The sequence below is a fragment of the Saccopteryx bilineata genome, chromosome X, assembly GCF_036850765.1.
Source record: "Saccopteryx bilineata isolate mSacBil1 chromosome X, mSacBil1_pri_phased_curated, whole genome shotgun sequence".
Classification (NCBI taxonomy): Eukaryota; Metazoa; Chordata; class Mammalia; order Chiroptera; family Emballonuridae; genus Saccopteryx; species Saccopteryx bilineata.
In genome coordinates this window covers 141058380-141085743 of record NC_089502.1, presented here as the reverse complement: position 1 = coordinate 141085743, position 27364 = coordinate 141058380, and the positions used below count along the sequence as shown (strand labels likewise).

Genomic DNA, 27364 nt, shown 5'->3' with positions numbered 1-27364 from the left:
TGTTCCAGGCTTGGCTGCATTCTCATTCCTTAACCATCCACCTCTCCCAGCTAGATCCCAGATAGAATTCTTCCCATGTTTCTAACTGGGTGTCCTCTTGTCCTCTTCCTACACTTCTGGCCCTCCTGTCTTTCTTTGGTTTTCTTTTTACAGAGACAGAGAGAGACAGAGGGGCAGATAGGGACAGACAGACAGGAATGGAGAGAGATGAGAAGCATCAATTATTAGTTTTTCGTTGTGACACCTTAGTTGTTCATTGATTGCTTTCTCATATGTGCCTTGACCATGGGCCTTCAGCAGACCGAGTAACCCCTTGCTTGAGCCAGCGACCTTGGGTCCAAGCTGGTGAGCTTTTGCTCAAACCAGATGAGCCCGCACTCAAACTGACGACCTCGGGGTCCCAGGAAAGCCCATGATTAGATCTGCAGAATAGATCATGTTTATTTCCCATTAGCAATTATGTGTCTAATTGTCATGACCATGACATTTAAAGATTTAATTGTTCTCCAGAGTGAGTTTTTGTTTCAACCATTATTGCCTGGAGTTGTTGCTTGACTAGAGATTTGGTTAAATCTCAAGTAACATGAACTCCTTTTTAATAGAATGTCCAAATCTCTGTGATTCTTCTACCTCTGGCTGGGGTTTTCTCATGAGAGCGCCCCGTGTGGGTCAACGGCCTGCCATCTTATTTTTCCCATCAGAGATTTTCTTTACCACATATAATATGAGACTCTCACCATCTTTTCTTTTGTAAAAATGAAGGTGAAATCTTCGCTTTCTAATTTTGCTCCTTCCCTTTATCATTGGCTGCTGCTTACTTATGCGACATGATCCTTCCCTGGGCCCTCAGCAGCCCGTATAGTTTTCAGCTTGGCATAGCTCAAACCTCAAACTTTTAAAGTTTTAAAGCAGCCGAGTTGTGCAGATGGTCAATAAATCAATCACTCTGGCCATTTTATTGCTTGTAAGGTGATTACCCCGCTTTGCCTATGGCGACTTTTCAATTTGATTAAATGCAGTTCCATCAGGTCGTGGTTGAGCCCTCCAGATAGAAAAATGCAGAAAGCAATGAGAGGAGCCTGCGCTCAGAGATTTTTATAACTACCCTTCACCTTCACCTCTTCACCCAGCGCTTTTGTGGTTCTCGTCCTATAATTCAAATTTCCATACTCGTTGCCAAAGTAATTTTTATTTAGCGCTGATTCCAACCTCTTGTCTTTGTAAGAGTGTGTTATTTTTCCTGCTAACTGGCGGTGAGCTCTGGCCCTGCTGCAAAACATTTTCTGCATCTCAAATTAGCTTCTCTGAGGTCTCTAATCAGGCTCTGACGGCAGCGGCAGCGTAACATGGCCGATGTCTTGGTTTATTTGCAATAGCTTTTCAGACAAGGGGAGCCAGAGGAGTGGAAGTGGAATTGTTATGTAGAAAAGAAGTAAACCCTCAACTTCGCTACCGCCCTGGCAACAGGGCCCTTTTGAATGTATTTTAAGAAAAATGAAAAGTGAGCTCGTGTCCCGGGAGCTCCTCACCCAGGGCTGTGGGCTGCCGGCCTGGCTGGCGCGGCTCCTAGCTCGTTTCAGTCGGCTCGGGCCGCTGTAGCGGAACACCGTGGTCGGCGGCGGACACACCACAGACGTCTGTTCTTCACAGGTCTGGGGCGGGTGGTCTCGGATCAGGGGCCGCATGGTTGGGTGAGGTCCCTCTTCCCAGTCACAGGCTTCTTGCTATCCTTGCGTTATAGAAGGGACAACCAGGCAGCTCTCTGGGGTCTCTTCTATAAGGACCCTAGTCCCATTCCAGGGTACTGCCCTCAGGACTCGGCCTCCTTCCGAAGGTCCCCTTCCTAACACCATCATGCTGGAGTTAGGATTTCAACGTACAAATTTTTTTTGGGGGGATCACAAACATGCAGACCATTACCTGGTTTGTATAATAGGTGTTCCTTGTCCTCCTTGTCTATCTCCATGGTGGCACCCTTGGTGCTGAGACCACTGCCTCAGTGGTCTGTTTTATCTCCCAGGAGAACTGATACCGGTTTGGTTACACTAATCTGATTTGGGACGGTATGCCTCAACACCTGGCTTTTGTAGACTGAGGTTTTTCAAAAATGTGTACAGTGGATCCTCACTATTTGTGGTTCTGTATTCGCAAATGCGCCTACTCACTAAAATCTATTCATAAGCCCCAAATTCGTGCCTGTGGCGCTTCCCATTCATTCACAGGTGTGCGCACGGGGGCAGTGACAGAAAGTTTGAGTCTTCAGAAATGCACGTTTGTGGCCGAGGTTGAAGAAGGCGGTGCCTGTGGCCTTGTTTCAGCGTTCACAGTCTGTTTGGTGCCACATCTCTCACGGTTTTCTGCCCATGTTGGTAACTTTGCTGTCACAACGGTACCGAAGCGCGCTGCCGCTGCCGGGCGTCCATGGGGCCCCCCGGTGCCAGAGGTGTGACAGGCTGGAAGGACAGTGCGTGTGTTAGGTGAGCTTCGTTCAGGCGCGAGTTACGGTGCTGCTGGCTGGGACTTTGATGTGAATGCATCACAATATCGATTCAGTAAGGCCTCTTCAATTGGATCACGTGACCAGAGGCTCATAGGAACCTAACCCTGTATTTCTGTGAGGGACAGTGCCTCAGTATTCACTAATTCAGCGATCATAGTGACCTTGTAGGACATAGCCGCCAGGATACCGAGAACTGACTGCGAGAGACTGAATGTTTGTGTCTCTCCCACGCTCATATGCTGAAACCCACTATCCAGTGTGATGGTGTCAGGGGGCGGGGTCTTTGGGAGGTGATGACATCATGAGAACTGAGCCTTTATGACTGGGGCTCGTGACCTCAAAAAAGAACTCCCGAGAGTTTTCAACTTTTTGCCACTGTGTGCGGCCCAGGGAGCTCGCCACCTCTGAACTGCAGGTGGGCCCTCCCCAGACAGCCAGTTGGCCGGCACCTTGATCTTGTATTTCCTAGTCTCCAGAACTGTGAGACATAAAATTTGTTTCTTAGAAGCCAGCCAATCTAGGATATTTCTGTTGTAGCAACTTGTAATGACTAAGACAGACAGTGTGTGTGTGTGTATTTCATTGAAGCAGAGATGCTTATGCTGAAATAATTCTTTCTTTCTTTAATGTTTGTTTTATGGATTCTAGTGAGAGAGGAAGGGGGAGAGAGAGAGAGAGAGACAGGAACATCGATCTGCTCCTGTCTGTGCCCTGACTGGGGTTGAATTGGCAACCTCTGTGCTTTGGGACGACGCTCTAACCAACTGAGCCAGGACTATTCTTTCTTATATGAGAAAATAGTTCAAGTGGGTTATTCTGCCAGGTGTATGTATCCTGTTTACTTCTTTAAAAAACCGTTCATTTAATTTGAAAGAGAAAAAGAGGGGAAGGGAGAGATAGAAAGAGAAAGCAAGGGTAGGGAGAGAAAGACAGAGACAGAGAAGCATCAATTCATTATTCCCCTTAGATGTTCTGTTTTTAGTTGTACACTCATTGGTTGCTTCTCATATATTTCCTGATTGTCGATCAAACCCATGATCTCAGCACGCTGGGAGACACTCTATCCATTGAGCCATCCAGCCAGGGCCTGCTTACGTTTTTAACCACAGTTTTTCTCTGCCAGGTGTAACTAGCATGGTTACATGCAGGAGTGATGAGCAGCTCTGGAAACCTGATGGATTTTCTCGATGAGCCATTCCCTGATGTGGGGACATATGAGGACTTCCACACCATCGACTGGTTGAGGGAAAAGTCGCGGGACACCGACAGACACAGAAAGGTAGGTGGTGTGTATAAAAGACGTCGAAGGGGATTCCTTCAGGTGGCTAGGCATGCTCTCATTGGACAGTTATTAGCTTCGGCTTACATTCCCATGTTACGGGTGGGTTAGGTCCGAAGGAAGGGAAGGGCTATGGGCAAGGCAGAGGCATAGACAGGCAGCTCCCATACTAGGGGCTCTGGTGGGGGCTGTGTCACACAGAGCTTGAGACGTGGCCAGGGTCTGCTGAGGGAGAAGAAGGGAGGCAAAGGGTCTTGGGCAATGCCAAGATTTAGCAGGAACAGTGCAAGGTAGCCAGTGACAGACACTAGAAGGATCAAGTAGAGGTCACGGAGCAGAGTGGTCACGGTGAGAGGAGACAGTGGCGAGGATGGGCTGCTAGTCAGGTCACCCTCCATGGAGACGGACCAACAGTGTGGACTCTTGACCTCGGAAAGAGCAGCTTCAGAGTAGAATGGGGAGTGACATCCAGAGTGTCATGCCGTCTCCAGCAAGCTGGCAGGGAATGGAGGAAGAGATGTGTAGGCAGTGAGGTAGTGTCACGAACAGGACCCAGCTTCTTGGCTCCCACATGGAGGAGCGTAGGTGATGGGGCAGCTTTTACTCCGGAGCAGAGGTTGTTGAACTGTGGCCCTTGGGCCCAATCCGGCCCGACACCTGGTTTTGGTCGTAAACTTCATTGGGATGTGCCACACCATTCATGAACACCTCCTTCTGGCCCTTCCATGCTTCAGTGGCAGAGCCCAGCGACCCCACGTCTGATCATCCGATCTGCAGGGCTCAAAACATTTACTTTCTGTCCCTTTACGGAAATATTTGCAAATCTCTGCTCTGAAGGGTTGTGAGGGGAACGAGGCTGTCAGAAGGATGGAGGCTTCTGTTGACACAGGCAGCCAAAGGGGCGCTCTTCCAATGTCTTTCGTGTAGCCATCTGCCTGGTAGGCATCATCCACGCTGGGGAATCCGCAGTTCCTGCTGTTAACACTTCACCTGGGGAACAAAATAAGGAAATGAGGTCTTTATCAAAGCCGGTCCTTTGTGGCCATGCCTTAGGATGCGGGTTAAAATAGATATTCTTATTCAAAATGGTGACAATCAATATCTCCCTTCAGAATGCCTTTTGAATAATCAAAGTTCAAATCACACTTAGTAAGTTTATCTAATTAATAAGGTGACTAATCATCCTCTTTTAGGGAGGACAGTCCTCCTTTTGTAAGTTTGTCCTCCCTCGAAATGTCCTTCTTTTTGATATTGGAAGACTAATCTGTAAATGTCCATATTCGATCAATGCAGAGTCGATCCATTGCGTGGGATGTGATGTATTTGTATCTAAATGAGTACATTTTCCATACAATTATTATTAAAAATTAATAGGCATGTGAGCATAATGACAATATAAAATATCACAAATGTTTTTATTATGCATGGATCGTATTATAATGTATTATTGTTGCAATGGATAAAATGTTTCTTTTATTTCTGATATTATTTTCTTCCATTTATCTTTGTCCTCCTTTTCATTGTAAAAAAGTTGGTCACATAATTAAGTGAACTTTTTGAACTAGAAAGCCCGTTTTCTCTTTGTGGTGGGTAACTGAAAGACTAATGTCAGTGGGAAATTGGTTGGTTAATTACGTTCATGTTCTCAAGCGCTCTGCTTCCTGAAGGTGGTTTCAGGGAAGGAAGCCCACACTGGAAAATGTATCCGGATGAACTAGTGTGTCTTTCTGTTTGTAGATAACCAGCAAAAGCAAGGAGTCCGTGTGGGAGTTCATCAAGGGCCTGCTGGATGCCTGGTCAGGATGGGTGGTCATGCTGCTCATCGGCCTGCTGGCGGGTACGTGGGGGTGGCCCGGGCCGGGCTGTGACACCCGCGGTTGGGAGGGCATTCTGGAAATGCATGTTTCCCTCTCACCCCATGCAAGGGACGCAGGGCTTGAAATATCCAAGAGCAAAATACACGACTGTGCATTTAACATAAAATTTGTCTTCTGTGAGACAAGGTCTGAAGGTGGGCTCAAGTCCGGTCACTGGAGCGCCGCCGGCCTTTCCACTCAGCTGGAGGGTCTGTGGCTATCCTGGGCTTTCTCAAGAGCACGCATTCTGCAGTCTGTACTACTTGGTTATGTAGAAGACAGGAAAGTAGGGAGAAGTGTTGATCTCTAATAATAGAGCACCATATGAGACTGGCCTTTGCTATAACTGGCAGGCCCTGGAATGAATTGCAAACATCCCAAGCTCCTCCCACGCGGGACATCTCGGGCGGGAGATACCGCCAGCTCATACATTGTTCTGACCCTCAGGGACTGGGCATCTTTCATTTTTATAATCCCAACACCATGTTTCCAGGGTGAGCAGATAAGTATCCAATGCACCATCTCTCCTTGGAAATTGTTTCCTGAAACTCACTTCCTTTTAAGAGGCTAGAATAAAGAGTTTAAGTGTGCTAAAGAGATCCCCTTAATAAAAATCCCCTACCTAGAATAACATAAGGGTGATAGTTATAGAATTGATCAGACAATGGCTATTATATAGGCAGACTACAGGAAATGCCCTGAGAAAGACAACTCTAACGGGGTGCAGATGTAGATTTTGTTATTACTGAGGATTTCAATTTCTGGGTGCTTTCATCGTCCCATATACAATTGTAAGAGGTGTTTCATCAGTCTCGGCATGTAACAAAGAGCCAAGAGGAGGGCTTAAAGGGGACTCCTTTCCTTCTAGTCACAGCAGCTATTCGTCCATTGCCCTCAGTCTGTTCTTCTCTCCCTGTGCCATTCCCAGTCTATAAGGGAAGCGGTGTTGGAAGGGAGCTCCATTTTCCAGATATAGTGTCTTGCCACCAATGAAGAGCTTTGAAGATAGGCAGGATGGGAATTGGCTGTGAATTTTGATGGCTTTATTCAGAATAGATTTATAAAAACATCCAGTGTTCTGTCATCCTTGGCTCCTAGGAAGGAGAAGTGAATAGGGAATGAAGAGACCCAGAAGAGATGATCTGGCATCCTGCTGAAGCAAACACCGCGTTATAGATTTACTGACTACTCTAAGAGCCCAACTGGACTGTCTTTAACCTGATACTGACTAGTTGGATTCATTGTCAACTCAATTTCCATTAGTTCTTTTAGGAAGAATCATATAAGGAATTAAAGAACAATTACTGTTGCCTGGGCTTCAGTCAGATAGTATTGGAGATGATGCCCTAGCATTGAGTAGAGAGCCCCTCCACCGCCTTCTTTTCCCCTCCATGTGTGGTTCTAACGTGCAGCCGGGGTGAGAACCACTGGAGAAGGGCATGGCCCTGGACCCTGCAGCAATCGACTAGAGGGAGAAGGGAAGAAGGCGGTGATGTTGACAGTGCAAGGGGCCAAAGTGTTCTTTTGCTCTGAATGTCCCTTGAAGGGAAGGCCAGCAAAGTGTGCCCCATTCCCCAGCTGGTGGAGAAGACTCAGGTGTCTCCTGCCTGGCCTGTCATTTCAGTGGCCCCCAGAGATTATATTGTGATTCCTGAGATGCAGAGGTCCAAGTAAGGTCTTCTCCGCGTGGCATTTACTAGACATTGCCACTAGATGTCACTGTTACTCCACAGAACGAAGCATTAACAAACCATTTATCATGAATCGCCACTAGATGTCACTGTTACTCCACGGAACAAAGCATTAACAAACCATTTATCATGAATCGCCACTAGATGTCACTGTTGCTCCACGAAACAAAGTATTATATCAACAAACCATTTATTGAATATTATGAATTGCCACCAGGTGCCACTGTTGCTCCACGGAACGAGGTACTAATGAACCGTTTATTATGAGTTACCACTGAGTGTCACTGTTGCTCTACAGAACAGAGTATCAATGAAATATTTATTCTTAGTTTCCACTGGGTATCACTGTTGCTTCACAGAAGGAAGTGTTTATCAGGAGTCACCACTGGGCGTTTCTGTTATTCCGTACATAGAAGGTGCCCTGCATTGTCAGAAGCAGAGTTAGCCAGGAAGATTGGTTGCTGGATAATGTGATTCCGAGTGAATGAATGGTAGTGGAATTTGAGGTGATCATCGAATCTCACACCTGGCTCCCTGCAGGACCCCTCCCTCACCTTCTTTAGGTCTTTGTTCAAATGTTATCTTTCACTTTACTACCTTTTATAAAAGTACACTCCTCCCTCTCTGGGCCTTGTCCCCTTATCCACTCTGTGTGTGTATCTGTATGCATGTAACAGCTTTATTGCGGTATACTTTACATACCACACAATTCACTCAGTTAAAGTATATAATTCAGTGGTTTTTACGGTATTCACAGAGCTGTGCAGCCATTACCACAATCAATTGAACATTTTCATTAGCACCGAAAGAACCTCCAAACCCTTTAGCTATAGGGCTCCAGTGCCTCCAGCCTCCTCCCACCCCCGGTAGCCACCCCTCCACTTTCTGTCTGTCTGTTTGCCTGTCCTGGACGTCCCCTGTAACAGAATCATACAACATGTGGTTTTTGTATGATTAGCTTCTTTTACTCAGCACAATGTTTTCAGGGCTTCTCCAGGCTGTGCCATACTCCATTTGTTGTTGTTGCTGCCAAGTGCCGTTCCATTGTGTGGGAATAACACACACTTTGTTTCTCCATTCAGCAATCGGTGGACATAGGGGTGGCTTCCACTTTCTGCTTTTGTGAATAGTGCTGCTTTTGTGTGAAAGTCTTAGCGTGGATGTGTGTTTTAATTTTTCTTGGTATACACCGAGGAGTGGATTTTGGTCAGATGATAACTCTATGTTTAACTTTTGTAGCAACTTCCAGACTGTTCTCCCAGGTGTTTGTACCATTGTAATGTGCTGCACAGTGGTGGGCAGAAGTAGGCTTACAGTTGCGAGTACACGAAACACAGAGATTCTTGTTTCATTATTTTTTTTTTAATATTTTTCTGAAGCTGGAAATGGGGAGAGACAGTCAGACAGTCTCCCGCATGCGCCCGACCAGGATCCACCCAGCACGCCCACCAGGGGCAACGCTCTGCCCACCAGGGGGCGATGCTCTGCCCCTCTGGAGTGTCGCTCTGTCACGACCAGAGCCACTCCAGCGCCTGGGGCAGAGGCCAAGGAGCCATCCCCAGCGCCCAAGCCATCTTTGCTCCAATGGAGCCTCGGCTGTGGGAGGGAAAGAGAGACAGAGAGGAAGGAGAGGGGGAGGGGTGGAGAAGCAGATGGGCGCTTCTCCCGTGTGCCCTGGCCGGGAATCGAACCCGGGACTTCTGCACGCCAGGCCGACACTCTACCACTGAGCCAATCGGCCAGGGCCTCTTGTTTCATTATTATTATTTTTTATTAATTATTGTATTATGTAAACCTGCTTTGGCCAAGCCTGTATTTTTCTCTCCAGTACTTATCGCCTTCTAACAGAGCCCTTGATTTTCTTATTATTTATTTGGTCTAGTGTCTTTCTCCCCATGAGGTGCAGTTCTGCTAAAGCGGGAACTGAGACTGCTTTGTTCCTAGCTGTATGCTCAGGGCATGGAATACTGACTGGCGTAAAGTAAGTAGGTGCTCAATAAATATCTCTTGAGTGAATGGACGGACCAGAGTTTTCTGAGCTTCATTCAACATGAATAAGTTGTTCCAACTATACATCTGATGAGACACAACAATGAACAAGGCAGATGGTTTTTGTCCACTGAGAGTGGACACTGGGTCTGGATGTCTGACCTGACCCCCACTGTGGTAACAGAACCTTTCCTTTCCCTCCACCCATCACATCAACACTAGTGGGCGTGTACACCTCAGAGATACTGTGAATTTGGTTCCAGACCATTGCAATAAAGCAAGTATTGCAATAAACCAAGTAGTAATCGTTTTTTTGTTTTGTTTTGTTTTTTGAGAGAGAAAGAGACAGACAGACTGGAAAGGAGAGGGATGAGATGCATCAACTTATAGTTGCGGCACTGTAGTTGTTTATTGATTGCTTTCTCATATGTGCCTTGTTCGGGGGGCTCCAGCTGATCCAGTGACCCCTTGCTCAAGCCAGCAACCTTGGGCTTCAAGCCAGAGACTTTGGGATCATGTTGATGATCTCATGCTTAAGCCTGCAAGCTTGGGGGTTTGAACCTGGGTCCTCAGCATCCAAGGTTGACATTCTATCCACTGCACCACCACTGATCAGGCTGCGAGTAGTAATCTTTTTGCTGGTGGAAGGTGTTGCCTTCCATTTGTAAAAAATGCAACATCTGTGAAGTGCAGTAGAGTGAAGCTCAGTCAGATGAGATATGCCCGTGTACGTACACGCATATATTATGTATTATGTGTAGTCATGATATAATATATAATATATGTATTATATATATAAAATCATGGCATTAGCACCTGACTGGTGCTGGCTCAGTAGATAGAGTGTCAACCTGGGACACTGAGGTCCCAGGTTCAAAACCTTGAGGTCACCAGCTTGAGCACAGGATCATCAAAACGATCCCATGGTTGCTGGATTGAAACCCAAAGGCCACTGGCTTTAGATTGAGGTCGCTGGCTTGGGCAAATAGTCACTGGCTCGGCTGGAGCCCCCTTGTCAAGGCACATATGAGAAAGCAATCAGTGAACAACTAAGGTGCTGCAACTATGAGTTGGTGCTTCTCATCTCCCTTCCTGTCTGTCTGTCCCTGTCTGTTCCTCTCTCATTCTCTTGCTAAAAAATAAATAAATAAAAATAATGGTATTAGGATATGATAGGTATGGTGATGAGAGAATGCCTAGCCCAAACTTAGGAGATCAGGGAAGGCTTCCTGAAGGAGGTGATGTAAATGCCAGAATCTGGAAGACAAACAGGAGATTGCCATGTGGGGGGTGGGTAGCGCCGCTGAGGCGGAGCGGAGAGGAGAGCCTGGTGCACTCCAGGGATGTGCAGTGCGCAGGTGTGGGGCTAGTGACGGAAAGAGGTGAGGCTGTCTAGGTAGGAGGGGCCAGCTGTTCGAGTCTGCGGCCTCCTGAGGCTGCAGGCCCCTCCCAGGAACGATGGGTAACTTCAGTGTGACAGGAAGAGCAGGAAGGGATGAGCCCCAATGTGGGCCTGTGGGTGCATTTGGTGTGGCTGCAGGTGGGGAAGTTTTATCATAATAAGGATTCAGTAAAAGTTTGAAAACTGTAGTATCCTGAGAGTATTCCCTGCCCTCATAAAAGACTGGAGTGCTTCCTGTAGGAAGAGACTCGAGGTAGCCCCTGGGACCCACTTAGTGCTCCATTGTATCCTGCTTCTCTTAGCCTTTGAAGTATTTATCTACTTATATAGATCCACAATCCCTCATACAATAATTTTTTTTAAATTCAGAAAGTTCTAATAAGTGAGATTTTCCAAGTTTGGTTCCCATTTAGTGGACAAACCTTACTTAAATAATGAGGCTGTTAGTTATCATGCCTCTAATTTGTCTGAATTGTCACATTTCCTTGAGAAATATTAATGTGTGTGACCCAGCACCATGCCCCAGAAGCCGCTGCAGGCTTACATCGTTTATAGGGTGCACATACCCCATTTCTGAAATTTGGAAGAGATGAATTCTGCAAGCTGCTTGGCCCCAGTGGCTTCTGATGAGTTTAGACCTGAATGTCTGTCTCTCCTCGTCATTAAAGCTATTCAAGGGCCACAGATCATTGTCTTTGTATCTCACTGGGCCAAACACTGCCTGGCCCACATCCTAAATGCTCAGGGGGCTTTATGACTAATGGAGAAACTTCCTGCACATGTGGCCACCCATGGCGTGTTCATGTCCTCCTGAAATGTGGCCTTTCTGGCTGACGTCATCACTGGGCGACTCCTGTAATGGCTTTTGCTGTTTCTTCCAGGTACCTTGGCTGGGGTCATCGATCTTGCCGTTGACTGGATGACCGACTTGAAGGAGGGGATATGCCTGTCCGCCTTCTGGTACAGCCACGAGCAGTGCTGCTGGACTTCCACCGAGACCACTTTTGAAGACAGGGACAAGTGTCCCTTGTGGCAAAAATGGTCAGAGCTGCTGGTGAATCGGTCGGAGGTAGGTTTCTGAGCAGGGTCCCGACTGGGAACGCCCGCCATTCAACAGGTGCTTGGGGACACTGCTAGGCATTGTGTGAATGTCTGTGGTTTCACCTTCAACGGTCTGTTCTGAAAATCACTCATGGCTTCATACTAGTCTGACACGGCTTATTCTGTCTCTAGTGTTCAAACTTTAGTGGAAAAATCCTTCCACACTGTGTCATGTGCATAAGATGTGTATATATTTTTTAAAATTTGTGTTGGCTTTATTTTTCTTACTGAGAGTAGTCTGCTGAAGAAGTAGGGTTGATTTTTATACTTTCTAATTAAGGAACAAGATGTACTATTAAAAGACATAATGACTTTGGTACTTTACTCCTCTTCATGGCTTAATAACATCCCATTGTATGGATAGACCATTTTTTATTTATCCATTCATCAGTTGATGAATATGGGTTGCTTCGACTTTTACTCTATTATGAATGATTTTGTTTTGAACATTTGCATACAACCTTTTGTGTGGACATGTTTTCATTTCTCTTAGGTATATACCTAGCAGGAGAATTGTTGGTTCCTATTGAAACTCTCTGTTTAACCTTTTTTTTTTTAATTTATTTATTCTTTTTTTTTTTTTAGAGAGGAGAGGGAGAGACAGAGAGAGAGGAGAGACAGAGAGAGAGAGAAGGGGGGGAGGAGCTGGAAGCATCAACTCCCATATGTGCCTTGACCAGGCAAGCCCAGGGTTTCGAACCGGCAACCTCAGCATTTCCAGGTCGACGCTTTATCCACTGCGCCACCACAGGTCAGGCCTGAAGCTCTCTGTTTAACCTTTTGAGGAACTGCCAGACTGTTTGTCAAAGTGTGTGAGGGCTCCAATTTGTCCACATCTCAGCGACACTTATTATTATCTGTTTTTGAGTCTAGCCATCCTACCAGGTGTCAAGTGGTATCTCATTGTGGTCTAAGTTGTCATCTTCCAGTGCAGCACGGGGTGTAGCGGTAGAGTGCAGACCGGGTCTTAGCTGGCACAGAGAGCTTCAGCTCTGAATAAAAATGTTAGTTTGGGAAGAGGATCAACTTCTCACCAAATGCAGTGGTTATCACAATGACTATGGGTCATTGACATGTTAGAAACCCAGGTGGGGGGAGCTAGGTTGCCAAGATTGACATTAAAGTAATGTGAAGACCTTTCAAGCTGGAACTGTTCTTGGAACACGGAATCTACTCTTTCGTCTCCTGCCTCCACCTTTTTTGCCCGATGTACTCAGCTCAGCTGAAGCCATTAGCAATGCCCTTTGCCATTTTGCTAAACCTCTTTCTCGATGAACTGAAAATGCATTTCTTCAACTCTCAGAAGTAGATGGGATCTTGAAATCTCACAAATTCTCAGTGTTCTTCATTACTTCCAAAATAAATTCTCCGGGCTGATGGCTGTGGACAGGCAGACTGGCCTAGCGCCATACGTTCTTTCTGCTCTCCTACTTGCAGTATGTTTTTTGGGGAAATATGGCTGTCCATCTTTTCAGTCATTTCTGAGATTTATACTTTGATTCTAAGAATTACTGTTAGCAGGAGTGAGAAGTTATTTTTAGTCTCAGAAAGGTACATTTTTAGGTGGGTGAAATGCGTTCCTGAGTCCGTTTTCTCAGCACATAGGTGTGAATAGATGTGATTGGAAAGGCCCCTGGAATGTGTTTCTGCATTTGATAGGCACATGTGTGGCTGCATCCGCGGCCTGACTTGCCTTGCAGGTGACCTTGTTTTCCTCCACCCTCACTGGAGCAGTCCAGGTGGTGGCAAGAAGCTGAGGACTAGCAAAACGTGGCCACCACCCAGCACACCAGGTCCTCGGAGCCGAGGAGCCCAGACAGTGTGTTCCATTCCGACAGTATTGTCCACACATCAGATTATTGGGAAGAAACAGTTCAGTGAATTATTCTGAGCACTTGCAAGTTTCCCCCCTCTAGAAGTGCCTCTCCAATGTAAACACGCACGGAACCCTCTGCACAGCTGGCGGAAACACTTCGCCAGGTGCCCGTCTGGGGTCTCTCAGCAACTGGGGCGGAGCCGGGGACTCTGCATTCCCTATTCTAAACTACTATTGTGACAGCCACTGGCACTGTGGCTGCCGTGGCTGCGGCCTTGATGAAAGCAAAGAGAGGCTGATCCATGTAGACAAGACAAAACAAATCTTCCCTGGACTTGAAGACATACTTCTCTCTGTGTCATACCTTTCATGAACTCTAGCGCAAGTGGTGATAAAAACCAGGTCTCGCCTGCCCTGTGGTGGCGCAGTGGGATAAAACGTCGACCTGGAACACTGAGGTCGCTGGTTCGAAACCTTGGGCTTGCCTGGTCAAGGCGCATATGGGAGTTGATGCTTCCTGCTCCTCCCCCTTCTCTCTCTCTCTTTCTCTCTCTCTCACTCCTCTCTCTCTAAAAATCAATAAATAAAATATTAAAAAAACAAAACCAAACCAGGTCTCATTCCGGTTTGTGCGGCCATTGAGATTTCACGCGGTCAAAGGTTTGTGTCAACCTCTTGCAAAGAGCCCCGGCTGTCTTCAGGAGCCCAGGTGCCCTCTGTAGTGGTAGCAGTGACCGATGAAACCACGCTGCCTTTTCATTGCCATAGGACATGGACAGAAGCTGCCCCGTCCAGTCAACGCTTCTGCTGCCACAGTGGAGGTGGGGATGCTCAGGCCTGTCGTGTCTCACTGGTTCTTTCTTGTTTTGTGTCTGTTGTTTAGGGCGCCAGTGCCTACATTGTGAATTACCTGCTGTACATCCTGTGGGCCTTGCTATTTGCGTTCTTGGCTGTGTCCCTGGTGCGCGTGTTTGCACCCTACGCCTGCGGCTCTGGCATACCGGAGGTGAGTGGTGGCCACAGTGAACCTCTGAGGTAGGTACTGTTATTCTTCATTTGACATTTGAGGAACTGAAACACAGAGAGGTTAAGTGACTTGCCCTAGGTCACGAAGCTGGTAAGCTGGGAGTTGAACTCAGGATTTATGCTGTATTTGCTTCTCAGATGATTAAAGTCTCATGTTTGTAAGCCATGTGTGACCCTCAAAGCTCGTGGAATCAGAATTCACTAAGCACACTCGTAAGTGCGGCACTTTAGTGACTTGTAAATACATCTGTGATGTAATGTGAAAACAGACAATAGTGGAGGTTTGTTGCTCACAACTTTTGCTGATGAGTGAACTCCTTCACCATGATTTGCTCTTATGGTGACAGGGTAAGAGTGATCTTTACAAAACTTAATTCCACATTCAGGGCATGCGCTGTGAATGCGCCCCTGTGAGCTCGGAGCTCTTATGTTATTCAGCACCCTCATGAAACCGAAGTCTGACGGAGGTGACCTCATCAATCAGGAGGAACACTTGAGACGAGGCTTCAAACCTAGGATGATCTACTGGGTAGAATAACAATAATTGAGCTAATTTCTGAAAAGCTCCCAAAGTGAATATTTTAGCCATAAATAATTCTGCAAGTTCTTATGTGATCACTATAAGCGGTGCAGTTCCATTTGCCTTTGGGTTGGTGCTTCAGCTGTGCCTAGAACCAGTGGAGCTGGTGAGTGTGAAAATGTGGGCAATTATGGCGACAGACGCACGCCGGTCCCACCCCCCGCACGCACGCTCTCTGGTGGTGCTGCCAACACTGTGATAGCCCAGACAGTTCATGGAGTAACTGAAACATTGTCAAAAGAAAAGCTTGACATGTCTTGTTCCAGGAACGATAGAAAAATAAGACTGAATATTGTCACTCTGACCTTTTCAGGGTTTATATGCACACAGCACTGCAGGGTCCCAGAAAGCAAGCTGCAGGACAACCCCGTTCCCTGACTTCAGCCAGCTCTGGCATCATGCAGCCTGTGTCCCCCCAAGCCCCAGCGCTACGCAGACTGCACAGCACAAACGCAGGGCTGCCGGGGAACTGGGCTTAGGGGCACGGCATTTGGAAACTTCGTTGGTGACACATGGAAAAAAGAGGAGCCTAATCAAAACAGTAGCACTGTTTGGCACACGTTAAGTGGTTAAGGACTACACGCTTGCTCCTGAGTGTGTGCCTGAGCTGGTGTTGGAGGCACGTGCCTGTGTGCGTGCTCTGCATTGCTGCACACCTGGGTTCAGCCAGTGCCCTTTGCTGCCTCCACCGCGTGTTTCTCCCAGATGAAATTGTGCATAAACACATGCGAAATTTGTGTTATGCTCAAGTTCTTCCCTAATGCCTGAATCGTATTGGAACAAATTGGTGTTTTCAAAATAAACGTTATAGCAGAACTGACTGAATTTTATTTGATACCTAAGACCTAAGGCTCCCTGGACGTTAACTAAAGAACAGATCGTTGGCATCTCAGTTTACGAGCCCACTGCCAGTAGTAGGCATTTTTTTATTCAAGCTGCCTTCTCCAAATAAGGGGATGGCCAATGGGGATTGGCAGGAGAGGGAGAGGAGCCACGAAGGGTGTGATGGGCGATGCCATCTTCCCCTTCCGTGCAGGAGAGCTCCCGGGCTCAGCCTGTCACCTTGCAGACTGGCAGGGAGCTAGAACAGGAGCTCTCTGTGAGGGCCGCCTGGACTTGGTCTTCATTCAAAACGGGCATCTCTCTGTGCGAGCTTTTTCAAAAGCAGTAAAATGCTGAGTTGAGCATTAAGTTTCCTATGTTAACAAAGTGTAAGGAGCATGCTGATGGAGATGAAACTCAAAAAAGTTATTTTAAGTGACAGAAGTCGCAGAAGAATATATAAAGTATGATTCTATTTATACAGTGTCCACAAACAGCCCAAGTGCAGCAGCATACGTCAGTGATCCACGCATGTGCCAAAGCTATGAAGAAGGGCAATGAGGTGCCTGGGGTGGGGGGCTGCCACTGAGGAAGCCCATGTGGGGCTTTCAAGGGCACTCTCTTGCCTCTTCACCATGCAGTGGGTACATGGGAGCTTGTTTTATCATGTGCTTTTAACCACATATACTATGTTTCACCAGTTCTGCATTTATAAAAGAGTTCACAATAGTCTTTTAAAGTGTCAGGAACTCAGTGGAGGTTTTAGAATGAAGTTTTGGTTATTATGACTCAGTAGTAGCAAAATAAATTATTTTAAGTTAGAGGTGGGGAGACAGACTCCTACATGTACCCTGACCAGGATCTACCCAGCAAGCCCCCTACAGGGTGATGCCCTGCCCATCTGAGGCTGTTGTTTGGCAACCCAGCTATTTTTAGCACATTATGCAGAGAGTTCACGGAGCCATCCTCAGAGCCTGACTTGTTTGAACCAATCAAGCCATGGCTGCAGGAGAGGGTGAAAGAGAGAGGGAGAAAGAGAGAGAAAGAGAGAGAGAGAGAGAGAAGGGGAGAGGGAGGGGTGGAGAAGCAGATGATCACTTCTCCTGTGTGCCAGGAATTGAACCCAGGACATCCACACACCTGACCGATGCTTTACCACTGAGCAAAGTGGCCAGGGCCAATAGTAGCAAAACTGTCACTGTTATAATAGAGCTTGAAGTTCCTAACTTAAGGTTGCAGTACCTACCCCAGTTCTTGGAGGAAAGGGGCAAAGTAGATGTAAATAAATAGTTCCTGTATAAAAAGAACTTCCTCTCTGTCAAGACCCAACTAACTACATAATCCAACTTCACTCAGATTGAGATACAGGCTGCTCTCCCTCATTTTAGCAAAAATATTCACTAAGCTATTTAGGAAGCGTGCCTACTGATCTGTTCTGAGCCGCCACAAGCCGTGTAGTGTTGGACCCACGGCGAATGCAGTGAACTCTGCACAGTTTCAAATTGCTCACCCTTCTCAGCAATTGCCTCAGAAACATTTTGATCACTTAGAATGAAAATTCCTTTGGAAACATTTTAAAATGCAAATTAGAGAACATTTTTGTGTGTGTAAGAAATGCTCTTGTCTAAGCTCTCAAAGGCACATTTAAACATGAACACTTGCTCTTGGACTTGGGGATTTAGAGAGGACTGGGCAGGGGATCCCTCTCTATTTTGTTTGTGTTGTTATCAGAACCACTATTGACTATGTAAGAAATCATGTCCTCTTAGAACTTTGAGTTGGTGTTTCATTATAAAACCTGAACACTTTCACACACACACACACACACACACACACACACATATATTTTTTTAGAGAGTCAGAGAGAGGGACAGATAGGGACAGATAGGAACGGAGAGAGATGAGAAGCATCAATTCTTAGTTTTTTGTTGTGACACCTTAGTTGTTCATTGATTGCTTTCTCATATGTGCCTTGACCGTGGGGCTACAGCAGATTGAGTAACCCCTTGCTCAAGCTAGTGATCTTGGGCTCAAGCTGGTGAACTTTGCTCAAACCAGGTGAGCCCGCGCTCAAGCTGGAGACCTCTGGGTCTCGAACCTGGGTCCTCCACATCCCAGTCTGACACTCTATCCAGTGCGCCACTGCCTGGTCAGGCTCACAGATATTTCTTTACCAGAATGGGTTTAAAGTTAACCCTACTGAGTCACAAATCCGCTAAAGTTCATCTCGTGAAAGCCCTGCTTGGTTTGGTTTCTATTAATTCAAATTAAAGAAGGTGATTGGATTTTGTCATCTACTGGGAATGAATTTGCTTTCTTTAGTCCTTAGTTTGATCACGACAATTTTATAAAATTATTTTAGAGAATTACAGAATACCTATTATATTGTTCAATTCACCACATCATGGCAGGCAGAGGCTTAGGTAATTGAGATGTTTGTAATTTTCTAAATGCTATTATGCTCTTAAACTCTACCCTAGGGTCCAAATCCATATCAACTAACTGAAAAAATATTAGAGATAATTTTATTCAAGGCAACACAAAAGGGCAGGAGTGTGGCAGGCATAATAAAATACCCCTTAAATAAACAGATCTGAGATACCCAGAGTGCAGGCTCAACCAGGTCACGTACTACTAGTTAAGGTCCAGTTTAACCACTGCTAGTTCGTCTGCCATTAGTTAAAGGCTAGTGTGAGAAATGCCATCTGATCGTGTAGCTAGAACACCTTGCTCTGGAGCAAGGGTCCCCCCAAACTACGGCCTGTGGGCCACATGCAGCCCCCTGAGGCCATTTATCTGGCCCCCGCCGCACTTCCGGAAAGGGTACCTCTTTCATTGGTGGTCAGTGAGAGGAGCACAGGATGCTCCTCTCACTGTATGTGGCCACGCCGCAAAGTGTGGCGTCGCTCATGTACAGTACTACTTCTGGTGACACGGGACGCACACGTCATGGTTCTGGAAGTGCATCATATCACTTGTTACGGCTAGCAGTGACAAATATGGAACCGGACATTGACCATCTCATTAGCCAAAAGCAGGCCCATAGTTCCCATCGAAATACTGGTCAGTTTGTTGATTTAAATTTACTTGTTCTTTATTTTAAATATTGTATTTGTTACCATTTTGTTTTTTTTACTTTAAAATAAGATATGTGCAGTGTGCATAGGGATTTGTTCATAGTTTTTTTATAGTCCGGCCCTCCAACGGTCTGAGGGACAGTGAACTGGCCCCGTGTAAAAAGTTTGGGGACCCCTGCTCTGGAGCATTTTCCTAGAATTAAGAAACAGAGCTCTAGCCTGACTAGGCGGTAGCACAGTGGATACAGTGGATAGAGCGTCAGACTGGGATGCAAAGGACTCAGGTTCGAAACTCTGAGGTCGTCAACTTGAGCACGGGCTTACCAGCTTGAGCGCAGGGTCGCTGGCTTGAGTGTGGGATCACAGACATGACCCCATGGTCGCTGACTTGAGCCCAAAGGTTGCTGGCTTGAAGCCCAAGGTTGCTGGCTTGAGCAAGGGGTCACTTACTTGCTCTGCTGTAGACTCCCTCTCCCCATCAAGGCACATATGAGAAAGCAATTACTGAACAACTAAGGAGCTGCAACGAAAAATTGATGCTTCTCATCTCTCTCCCTTCCTGTCGGTCTGTCCCTATCTGTCCCTCTGTCAAAAAAAAAAAAAAAAAAAAAAAGAAAGAAACATCTCTATTCGTAATTCTGAGATGAAAATGGTACACTCACATCTCTTTAAAATTTCGAGGATTAGCTCACTTCATGACCTCCTCAAATTATCAAAGGTCACATAATACTGAAATTATTATATAGAAATTATGAATACCTGTACAGCCTTTTCAGGAATGGACCAGTGAGTAGTTCTCTACTTGGGCTGCCTTTTAGACTCACCTGGGAAGGCTGTAAACATCTCCAGGCCCAGGAGGCACCTCGCCCCAATTATACGACATCTCGGGGGTTCTGATCCCTTAGGTGAGCCCGTGAGCGCTGGGGTTGAGAAGGACTGTAAGAGCTGCTGGCGAAATTGATTCCTTCGCAGAGTGATGCCCACTCTGAAGCACTAAGTGTCCTGACACCAACAATAGATAACATTGTCCCATTATGTGTTATATAATGGGAAATCAGATTGACCGTAAATGCCATTGGCTGATTCACTCGGTGTCTTACTTTATGATTACAGGTTTGTAAATCGCTAGCTCAGCAGGAAACATTTACTCCATTTCAGCCATTCACGTAAAAAGTTATTTACCCGTTGACCATGCTTCTTTATCCCAAAGAACACACTTTTGGGGGAAGAAGACTCCAATATATGAAGTTAGTCACTGAGATTGGCTCCCACCTGAATTCTAAAAGCAGTAAGCAAACTCATGTGCACCTTTAGGAAGGATGCTATTACTTGGCATTTATAAAATGTGGCAGGTCTGAAAATGGAGCAAGATAACTCTTACCTGCAGTCAGAGTCCTAAAAGCCTAGGAGTCTTGTTTACGTATTACATATAAAAATGTTAAAAACTCTTAGCATGTGGGTCATACAAAAATAAGCAGTGGGCTACATTTGGCCCACAGACCGACTGTAAATTCCCGTTGACATCTTGTTCTACTTGCTTTGTCACGCAGCTAGGCAGCTTTCTCCATCTTGGGCATCTTTCAACAGTCAGAAATTAACAGTTAAAATCAATACATTTTTCTTTTCAGCACAAAAGGTAATGTGAACAGGATAAAATGCCATAAATAAAATGAGACCCTGACAATGATTTATTCAGCCTTCAATTATGATCTTACTAATGTAGGAATAATTAAGATTTACTACGTATTGCATTATTCCACGCTTCCATTGAATTGACATAATATAAAATTATATGTTAATATAAATTCTGTTAATGTAAAATTATAGCTCAATCAAAAATGAAAGCAGCTTCTCTTCCATATGATTTAGTGACTCAGCTTGAGAGCGACCTCTCAGGGGAATTCGTTCTTGCCCAGCTGGGGCACTGGAGCCGCTCACGCCTCCTCGTTCTCCATCCTCTGTTGCAGATAAAGACCATTCTGAGTGGCTTCATCATCAGGGGCTACTTGGGCAAGTGGACCCTGCTGATCAAGACTGTCACCCTGGTGCTGGTAGTGTCCTCGGGCCTGAGCCTCGGGAAGGAAGGGCCGCTGGTGCACGTGGCTTGTTGCTGTGGCAACTTCTTCAGCAGCCTCTTCTCCAAGTACAGCAAGAATGAGGGCAAGAGGCGTGAGGTGAGCAGGCTCAGCTTCCGTCTTCTGGAAGGTGGTCCCCGCAGTGTCCCCTGCACACGCTGGTTTCCACGAAAGGCTGCACGAACACTTTGCCTTGCAGGTCCTGTCAGCCGCGGCCGCTGCTGGAGTCTCAGTTGCCTTTGGTGCTCCGATTGGGGGTGTGCTTTTCAGTCTGGAAGAGGTGAGAGCATGCGCGGCCGGCAGAGGGAGCAGGGGTGTGGAGGGCTGAGGGATGGGCAGCTCATGAGATGGCCTCCCTCTCCAGTGCCCCCCCCCCCCAAGGACTAGACTCAAAGGAACGCTGACAGGGTTCCTGCAGCTCATTAAGGAGCCACAATCATTGCCATTGAATATCTGTTTTCAAGTATTGTTTGAAAACTTGCCAATATAAAATTTTTGTAAGCTTTGCGGTGTCCTCTCTTTCTCATAAGTAAATTAATTAAACATTTTTGTTTTTGGCAACCTGAATGGCTCTATTCCAGGGGTCAGCAGATGTTTTCCGTGAAGGGCCAGATAGTAAACGTTTTTAGGCTTCATGGGTCTCTCGGCCCCTGGCACAGATACTCAGCCCCGCTGCATAGCGGGAGAGCCGCCACAGACAATGCGTGCATGCGCGGCTGGGCGTGGCTGCGTTCCCACACTGCTTTCCGTATGGGCATTGCTGAACTTTGAGTTTTATATAATTTTCACATGTCACAAAACGATGTTCTTCTTTTGAATATTTCACATGTCAAAACATATTTTCCCCCAACTATTTAAAAGTTTTAAATTCATTCTTAACTCATGTGCCATTTGGATCCACTTGCTTGGCCAGGGTTTTTCAAGCCTTGATTTACTCTGATGTCTGTAAAATCAAATTCACACGTTTATTTGCCTTTAGGAGGGTCTCTGTGCCATAAACAAAATTATGATTAAATATTTTCATTTCTCTTAGAAAATATCTCAAAAACACCTTGACTAGTATCCATTCCACGTTTAGACATAGAGTCCTTTAAAGCTCTTTTCTGGTGTATTTGGATCATAATTAAACCTAGATTGAGGACTGAGTACTTACCTGTCTGGCCAGTCACTAATTTTCCGCTTACTCACCCTAGGTCAGTTACTACTTCCCGCTGAAGACCTTGTGGAGGTCCTTCTTCGCGGCCCTGGTGGCTGCCTTCACACTGCGGTCCATCAATCCCTTTGGGAACAGTCGCCTTGTTCTCTTTTATGTGGAATATCACACACCCTGGTTCATGGCTGAGCTCTTTCCCTTCATCCTGCTGGGGGTCTTTGGGGGCTTGTGGGGGACCCTCTTTATCCGCTGCAACATCGCCTGGTGCAGGAGGCGCAAAACCACCAGGCTGGGGAAGTACCCGGTGCTGGAGGTCATCGTGGTGACTGCCATCACCGCCATCATTGCCTACCCCAACCCCTACACACGCCAGAGCACAAGCGAGCTCATTTCTGAGCTGTTCAATGACTGTGGGGCCCTCGAGTCCTCCCAGCTCTGTGACTATATCAACGATCCCAACATGACCCGGCCTGTGGATGACATTCCTGACCGGCCAGCCGGGCGTGGCGTATATACGGCTATGTGGCAGCTGGCCCTGGCGCTGATCTTCAAAATTGTCATTACCATATTTACCTTTGGCATGAAGGTAAGTGAAGGGGAAGGAGGACGTGGGGCCCCCCATGTCCTTTTGGGGGTGGCACCCTACTTGCCAAAATAAAATTGTGATAGGAGGAAAGGGAGATTGCTATTTACTGAATGTTGTCTTGTGCTGGGCACTTGACATTCTTTTAATCAACAAGAAACTGTGCTTTTGATAAATAGCAAGCCTATTAAATAGAGATTTTAATCCTATTTTACATATATAGCTTGGCGCACTTTCATGAAACACACACGCTCGTGTAACCAGCACCAAGGACCAGCACCCCCGTTGTTTGCCATTACTATTACTTTCTGTGTGTTTTTATGATGTGTTTCTTTTTAAAAAGTCTAAGAAACCATGTATAGAGTTCACACTTGAGTGTGTAATGATCAAGCACAAGCCTAAATTGTTGGCCTGAGAACAAGGACGGGTGAACTGTTTTAAACAGCTGACTGTCTCTGATCCAGCCTCTCCCAGCACAGCGGTTTGCCTTTGTGTGCGAGGGGGACTAGCCACACCCTCTGGTGCCTGCTGGGAGAAGTGGACTTTGAAGTTCAGGGGATTAAGTGGCTGTAGGACAAGGGGCAGCTCAGAAAGGAACAGTTTCCTCAGGAATGTTCCAAACTCTAGAAATCACTCTCAAGGACCAAAACTTACCTGGAATTTGGTTAAAGGTTCATTTCCATCCTAAGACTGATGACAGTTCGGGCTGGGCATAAATGCGGCTCCCGCTCGGGGTCGCAGTCATGTGCACCCTCTGTGAACACGGGTAGTCAGGAGTGTTCCATGGCCTGTATCTGATCGCTGGATAAATTCAAGTGTATTTTCACACAGCAAAATAGCACACTATTACCAAGATCCTTTGTTTCACATAGCCTGTTTCTTTGCTGCCTCTAACCTGGCTTGACAATACTCAGAATACTTTTTGGAAAATGGATTCTGTTGGGAAGAGGGCACTGCCCCCTGCCCCTAACAGGTGTTTAGCTACTGTATAGTCAAGATGGCAGTAAGCCATGAAAAGCTTTTTGGAAGATTCAGGGCAGCTGCCCTGTTGCTTTCAGCTTCTTTATTCTACCTGTGAACAGTCGCAGGCCCCTCTTTTCCATTTTCATGCTGTGGCTTGACATTTAATTTTAAAAGCTAATCTGAAGGACACGCAAGGGGACCGAGAAAGTGGTGAGTATCTTAAACGACAGATGCTGGCTTTGAATGCTGTTTGCAGTGGGGCTTATCATTCTTTAATCCGCAGCAGGCAAACCGGGCCAGCTTTTGAAGGCTGGGAAATGAAAGTGTAAAATTGCATTCTCTCCAAGTCACAGTAGATACAAGTGACTGGGGGGGCCAATCCCTTGTCCCTCCTCTCACCAGCTGACTTACTCGGAAGCATTGCACCTCCTCTGGAGACTGAGGCGGAATGCAGGCTTGTCGAGGGGGCACGCTGTGTACCGGGGGAGGCAGGTTGGGGGTTCGGGCTCCTTCCCTCACTCTGCTTCTCTGTGTGTGTTCCCTGGAGATCCCATCAGGTCTCTTCATCCCCAGCATGGCTGTGGGGGCCATGGCGGGCAGGATGGTGGGAATCGGCGTGGAGCAGCTGGCCTACCATCACCACGACTGGATCATCTTCAGGAACTGGTGCCGGCCTGGAGCGGACTGTGTCACCCCGGGCCTTTATGCCATGGTGGGAGCAGCGGCCTGCCTAGGTACAGCCAGGGCTGGGCTGAGGGGGTGGAGGCTACGAGGGAAGGGGAGACAGACCGAGTCCAAAGGCTGGTCTGAGTTAGAGGGCTGGCCAGAAGGAAGACGTGAGCACTGTGTTCTCAGAATGGGAGAGGTTGTGTTGCTGTGACAAGTAAACCCCTAAATCTCAGCGGCTTACTGTACCCAGGCTTCTATCTGGTCTATGATAGGCAGTCGACCCTCATTATTCATGGATTCCGTAATTGGGAATTTACCTACTTGCTAAAATTTGTTCGTACCCCTAAATCAATACTTGTGGGGCTTCTGCAGTCACTCTTGGACACTTACAGAAAAGTGGAAAGTCAAAGGCACCAGGGTGGGTCCTTCTCCTGTCTGTAGCCCCTAAGAGTCTCTACAATTTTCCAGCTTATGGGTTTCTGGAAGAGAGTCAGACTTGCTGAGGCAAAAGCCTGCATAGCCCACATAGGATCCACTCATCAAAAAGCAAGGCGTGTGGTCCTAGACAAATAGACACCCAAGTTGTCCCTCAGTGCATAAGAGCCCTTCCAGTCAGTTGTGACTCATGGCTTCCTGATGCAAGACTGTTAACAGACTCTGGCCCCAGTTCCAGAGGTCCGAGCATGGGCGACATGTAGAACCATCTCCTTGGGACAGTCTTAGATTATCTCCTTGGAAACTGTCCTGTCCAGAGAACGTACAGCCAGCGTGTCAGTTTCCACAATTCATGCCTTCTAGGGGTCTGGACTTGGGTTTTGGAATTTTGCTCCTCTCTTCACTTGTAGGTGGAGTTACCAGGATGACGGTGTCATTGGTGGTCATCATGTTTGAATTAACGGGTGGTCTAGAGTACATTGTACCCCTGATGGCAGCAGCTGTGACCAGCAAGTGGGTGGCTGATGCCTTTGGAAAAGAAGGCATCTATGAGGCCCATATCCACTTAAACGGGTACCCATTTCTGGATGTGAAGGACGAGTTCACTCACCGCACACTGGCCACTGATGTCATGCGGCCTCGGCGGGGAGAGCCACCGCTGTCCGTGCTCACCCAGGACAGCATGACCGTGGAGGACGTGGAGACTCTCATCAAAGAGACCGACTACAATGGCTTCCCCGTGGTAGTCTCCAAGGACTCCGAGCGCCTCATCGGATTTGCCCAGAGGAGGGAACTGATTCTTGCAATAAGTGAGTAGAGAGGAAGGCTTACGTGCTACTGAGACACAGATGACAGCCTTTGTATCCCCTCCCCCACATTCTCAAAGAGGGTAGAGAGAATGTACGGAGGTCAGAGGCCTTTAAGCCAGGGATCCTGCACTTGAATGTATGTTTGCGTCATCTGGGAACCTGGCTGAAGTGCATGTTCTGAGCCAGGACATCTAGGGTGGGGCCCGAGACTGCGTTCCTCCCAAGCTCCCTGTTAGTGCTGTGCTGCTGGTGCTCATATCACACTGAGGGAGCAGTGTCATGGGAGGGACATTGTGGGCTGGAAGATGAGCACCTTGTGTGCCAGCCGCTGCCTGGACCGCAGGCCCGTAGGAGGCAAGCAGCTGCCACCTTGCAGGGAGCCTACCGCTGGGCAGGGCTGAGAAGGGAGAGGTGGGGAGGCCGCGTTGCTCTTGGAGACGGACTTCCAGGTGGGCTCCCAGCTCAGCGGGTCAGCTCTTTGCCTCCATGGCTATCTCGGCGGCACACAAGCCTGTCACTTTGCTTGCCGATATTATGTCCCATTCCTCCCGTTCGAGGCCCATGTGGGCTAGTGAGCAGAAGTCATGTGAGTTGTGTGTGATGCTAAGCAAAGGAAGCTGGGCTGAGGGCGGGCTGCTGAGCTGGGAGAGAAGAGAGGGGACGATGCCCACTGGGGGTGTCCGAAGGCAGGCAGCTCAGAGAAGCCAGCCTGGGTGTGAGCGGCAGCAGGTCCGGCCAGGAGGAGCGGTGAGCCGCAGGGCTTGCTCCAGTGGAGTCCAGCACACTGCCCGACGTGGGCAGACACAGACACTGTCCTGCTCACACCCTGCTCTGTGCTCTGCACCCTGTCCCAGTATCTCCCTACAGGCTGGGGCCTGTGACATAGCTCAGGCATGCAGCCGATGATTTTACCATCTCTTCCATCTTTCAGAGTGTTGGTGAAGTTTGCCGGGGGACTCGCCTGGTAGGATGGCAGAATGCCCCCAGGGAATGTGCCTTTACCTGACAATCCTTAGACTCTCCCTTTGAATTTCAGATCTCTTTGCATGTATTTCATCAAAACCTTCGTAAAAATACCTTTAGTTGCCCTGGTCGGGTAGCTCAGTTGTTTGGATGTGGCAGGGTTGCGGGTTCCATCGTTCCATCCCCAGTCAGGGCACATACAAGAGTTGGCCAGTGAGCGCATGAATAGAGGGACCAGCCGGTCAATGTTTTTCTCTCTGTCTCTGTCTCTCTCCCTTCCTCTCTCTCTCAAAATCAATGAAACAATTTAAAACTTTTGATAAGTTATATCTCCTAATTTTAGGTTGATGCTCAAACATATTTACCTCCCCAAAGCAACAGCTGATTTTCCATTTCAGACGCAATGGGACACTTGTGCTCATGCTCAGTGCTGCTGCCTTTTCTTATAGGCTCTGCCACTTAACTGGTAGGTGCCTTCAGGCATAAGTATTGCTGTATAAAAAATGAGATTTCTTTTAAAATGCTGTGTAAGTAGGGTTTGGGTTTGTTTTAAAATAATGTAATCAGCAGCCTTT

At 47.2% G+C, this 27364-nt stretch overlaps 1 protein-coding gene across 4 annotated transcripts in view; it reads left to right on the top strand.

The window, feature by feature from the left end:
* Nucleotides 1-27364, top strand: part of CLCN4 (chloride voltage-gated channel 4) — a 56898-nt gene that overhangs the window by 16608 nt on the left and 12926 nt on the right. For all 4 annotated transcript variants that reach the window (XM_066248725.1, XM_066248722.1, XM_066248724.1 and 1 more), the window contains exons 2-10: nt 3624-3779; nt 5517-5616; nt 11599-11786; nt 14518-14640; nt 21107-21313; nt 21414-21494; nt 22408-22953; nt 24461-24647; nt 25428-25826. In XM_066248725.1, the coding sequence (XP_066104822.1) occupies nt 3654-3779; nt 5517-5616; nt 11599-11786; nt 14518-14640; nt 21107-21313; nt 21414-21494; nt 22408-22953; nt 24461-24647; nt 25428-25826 (1957 nt within the window). In that variant the 5' untranslated portion in view covers nt 3624-3653. The remainder of the gene's footprint in view (nt 1-3623; nt 3780-5516; nt 5617-11598; nt 11787-14517; nt 14641-21106; nt 21314-21413; nt 21495-22407; nt 22954-24460; nt 24648-25427; nt 25827-27364) is intronic.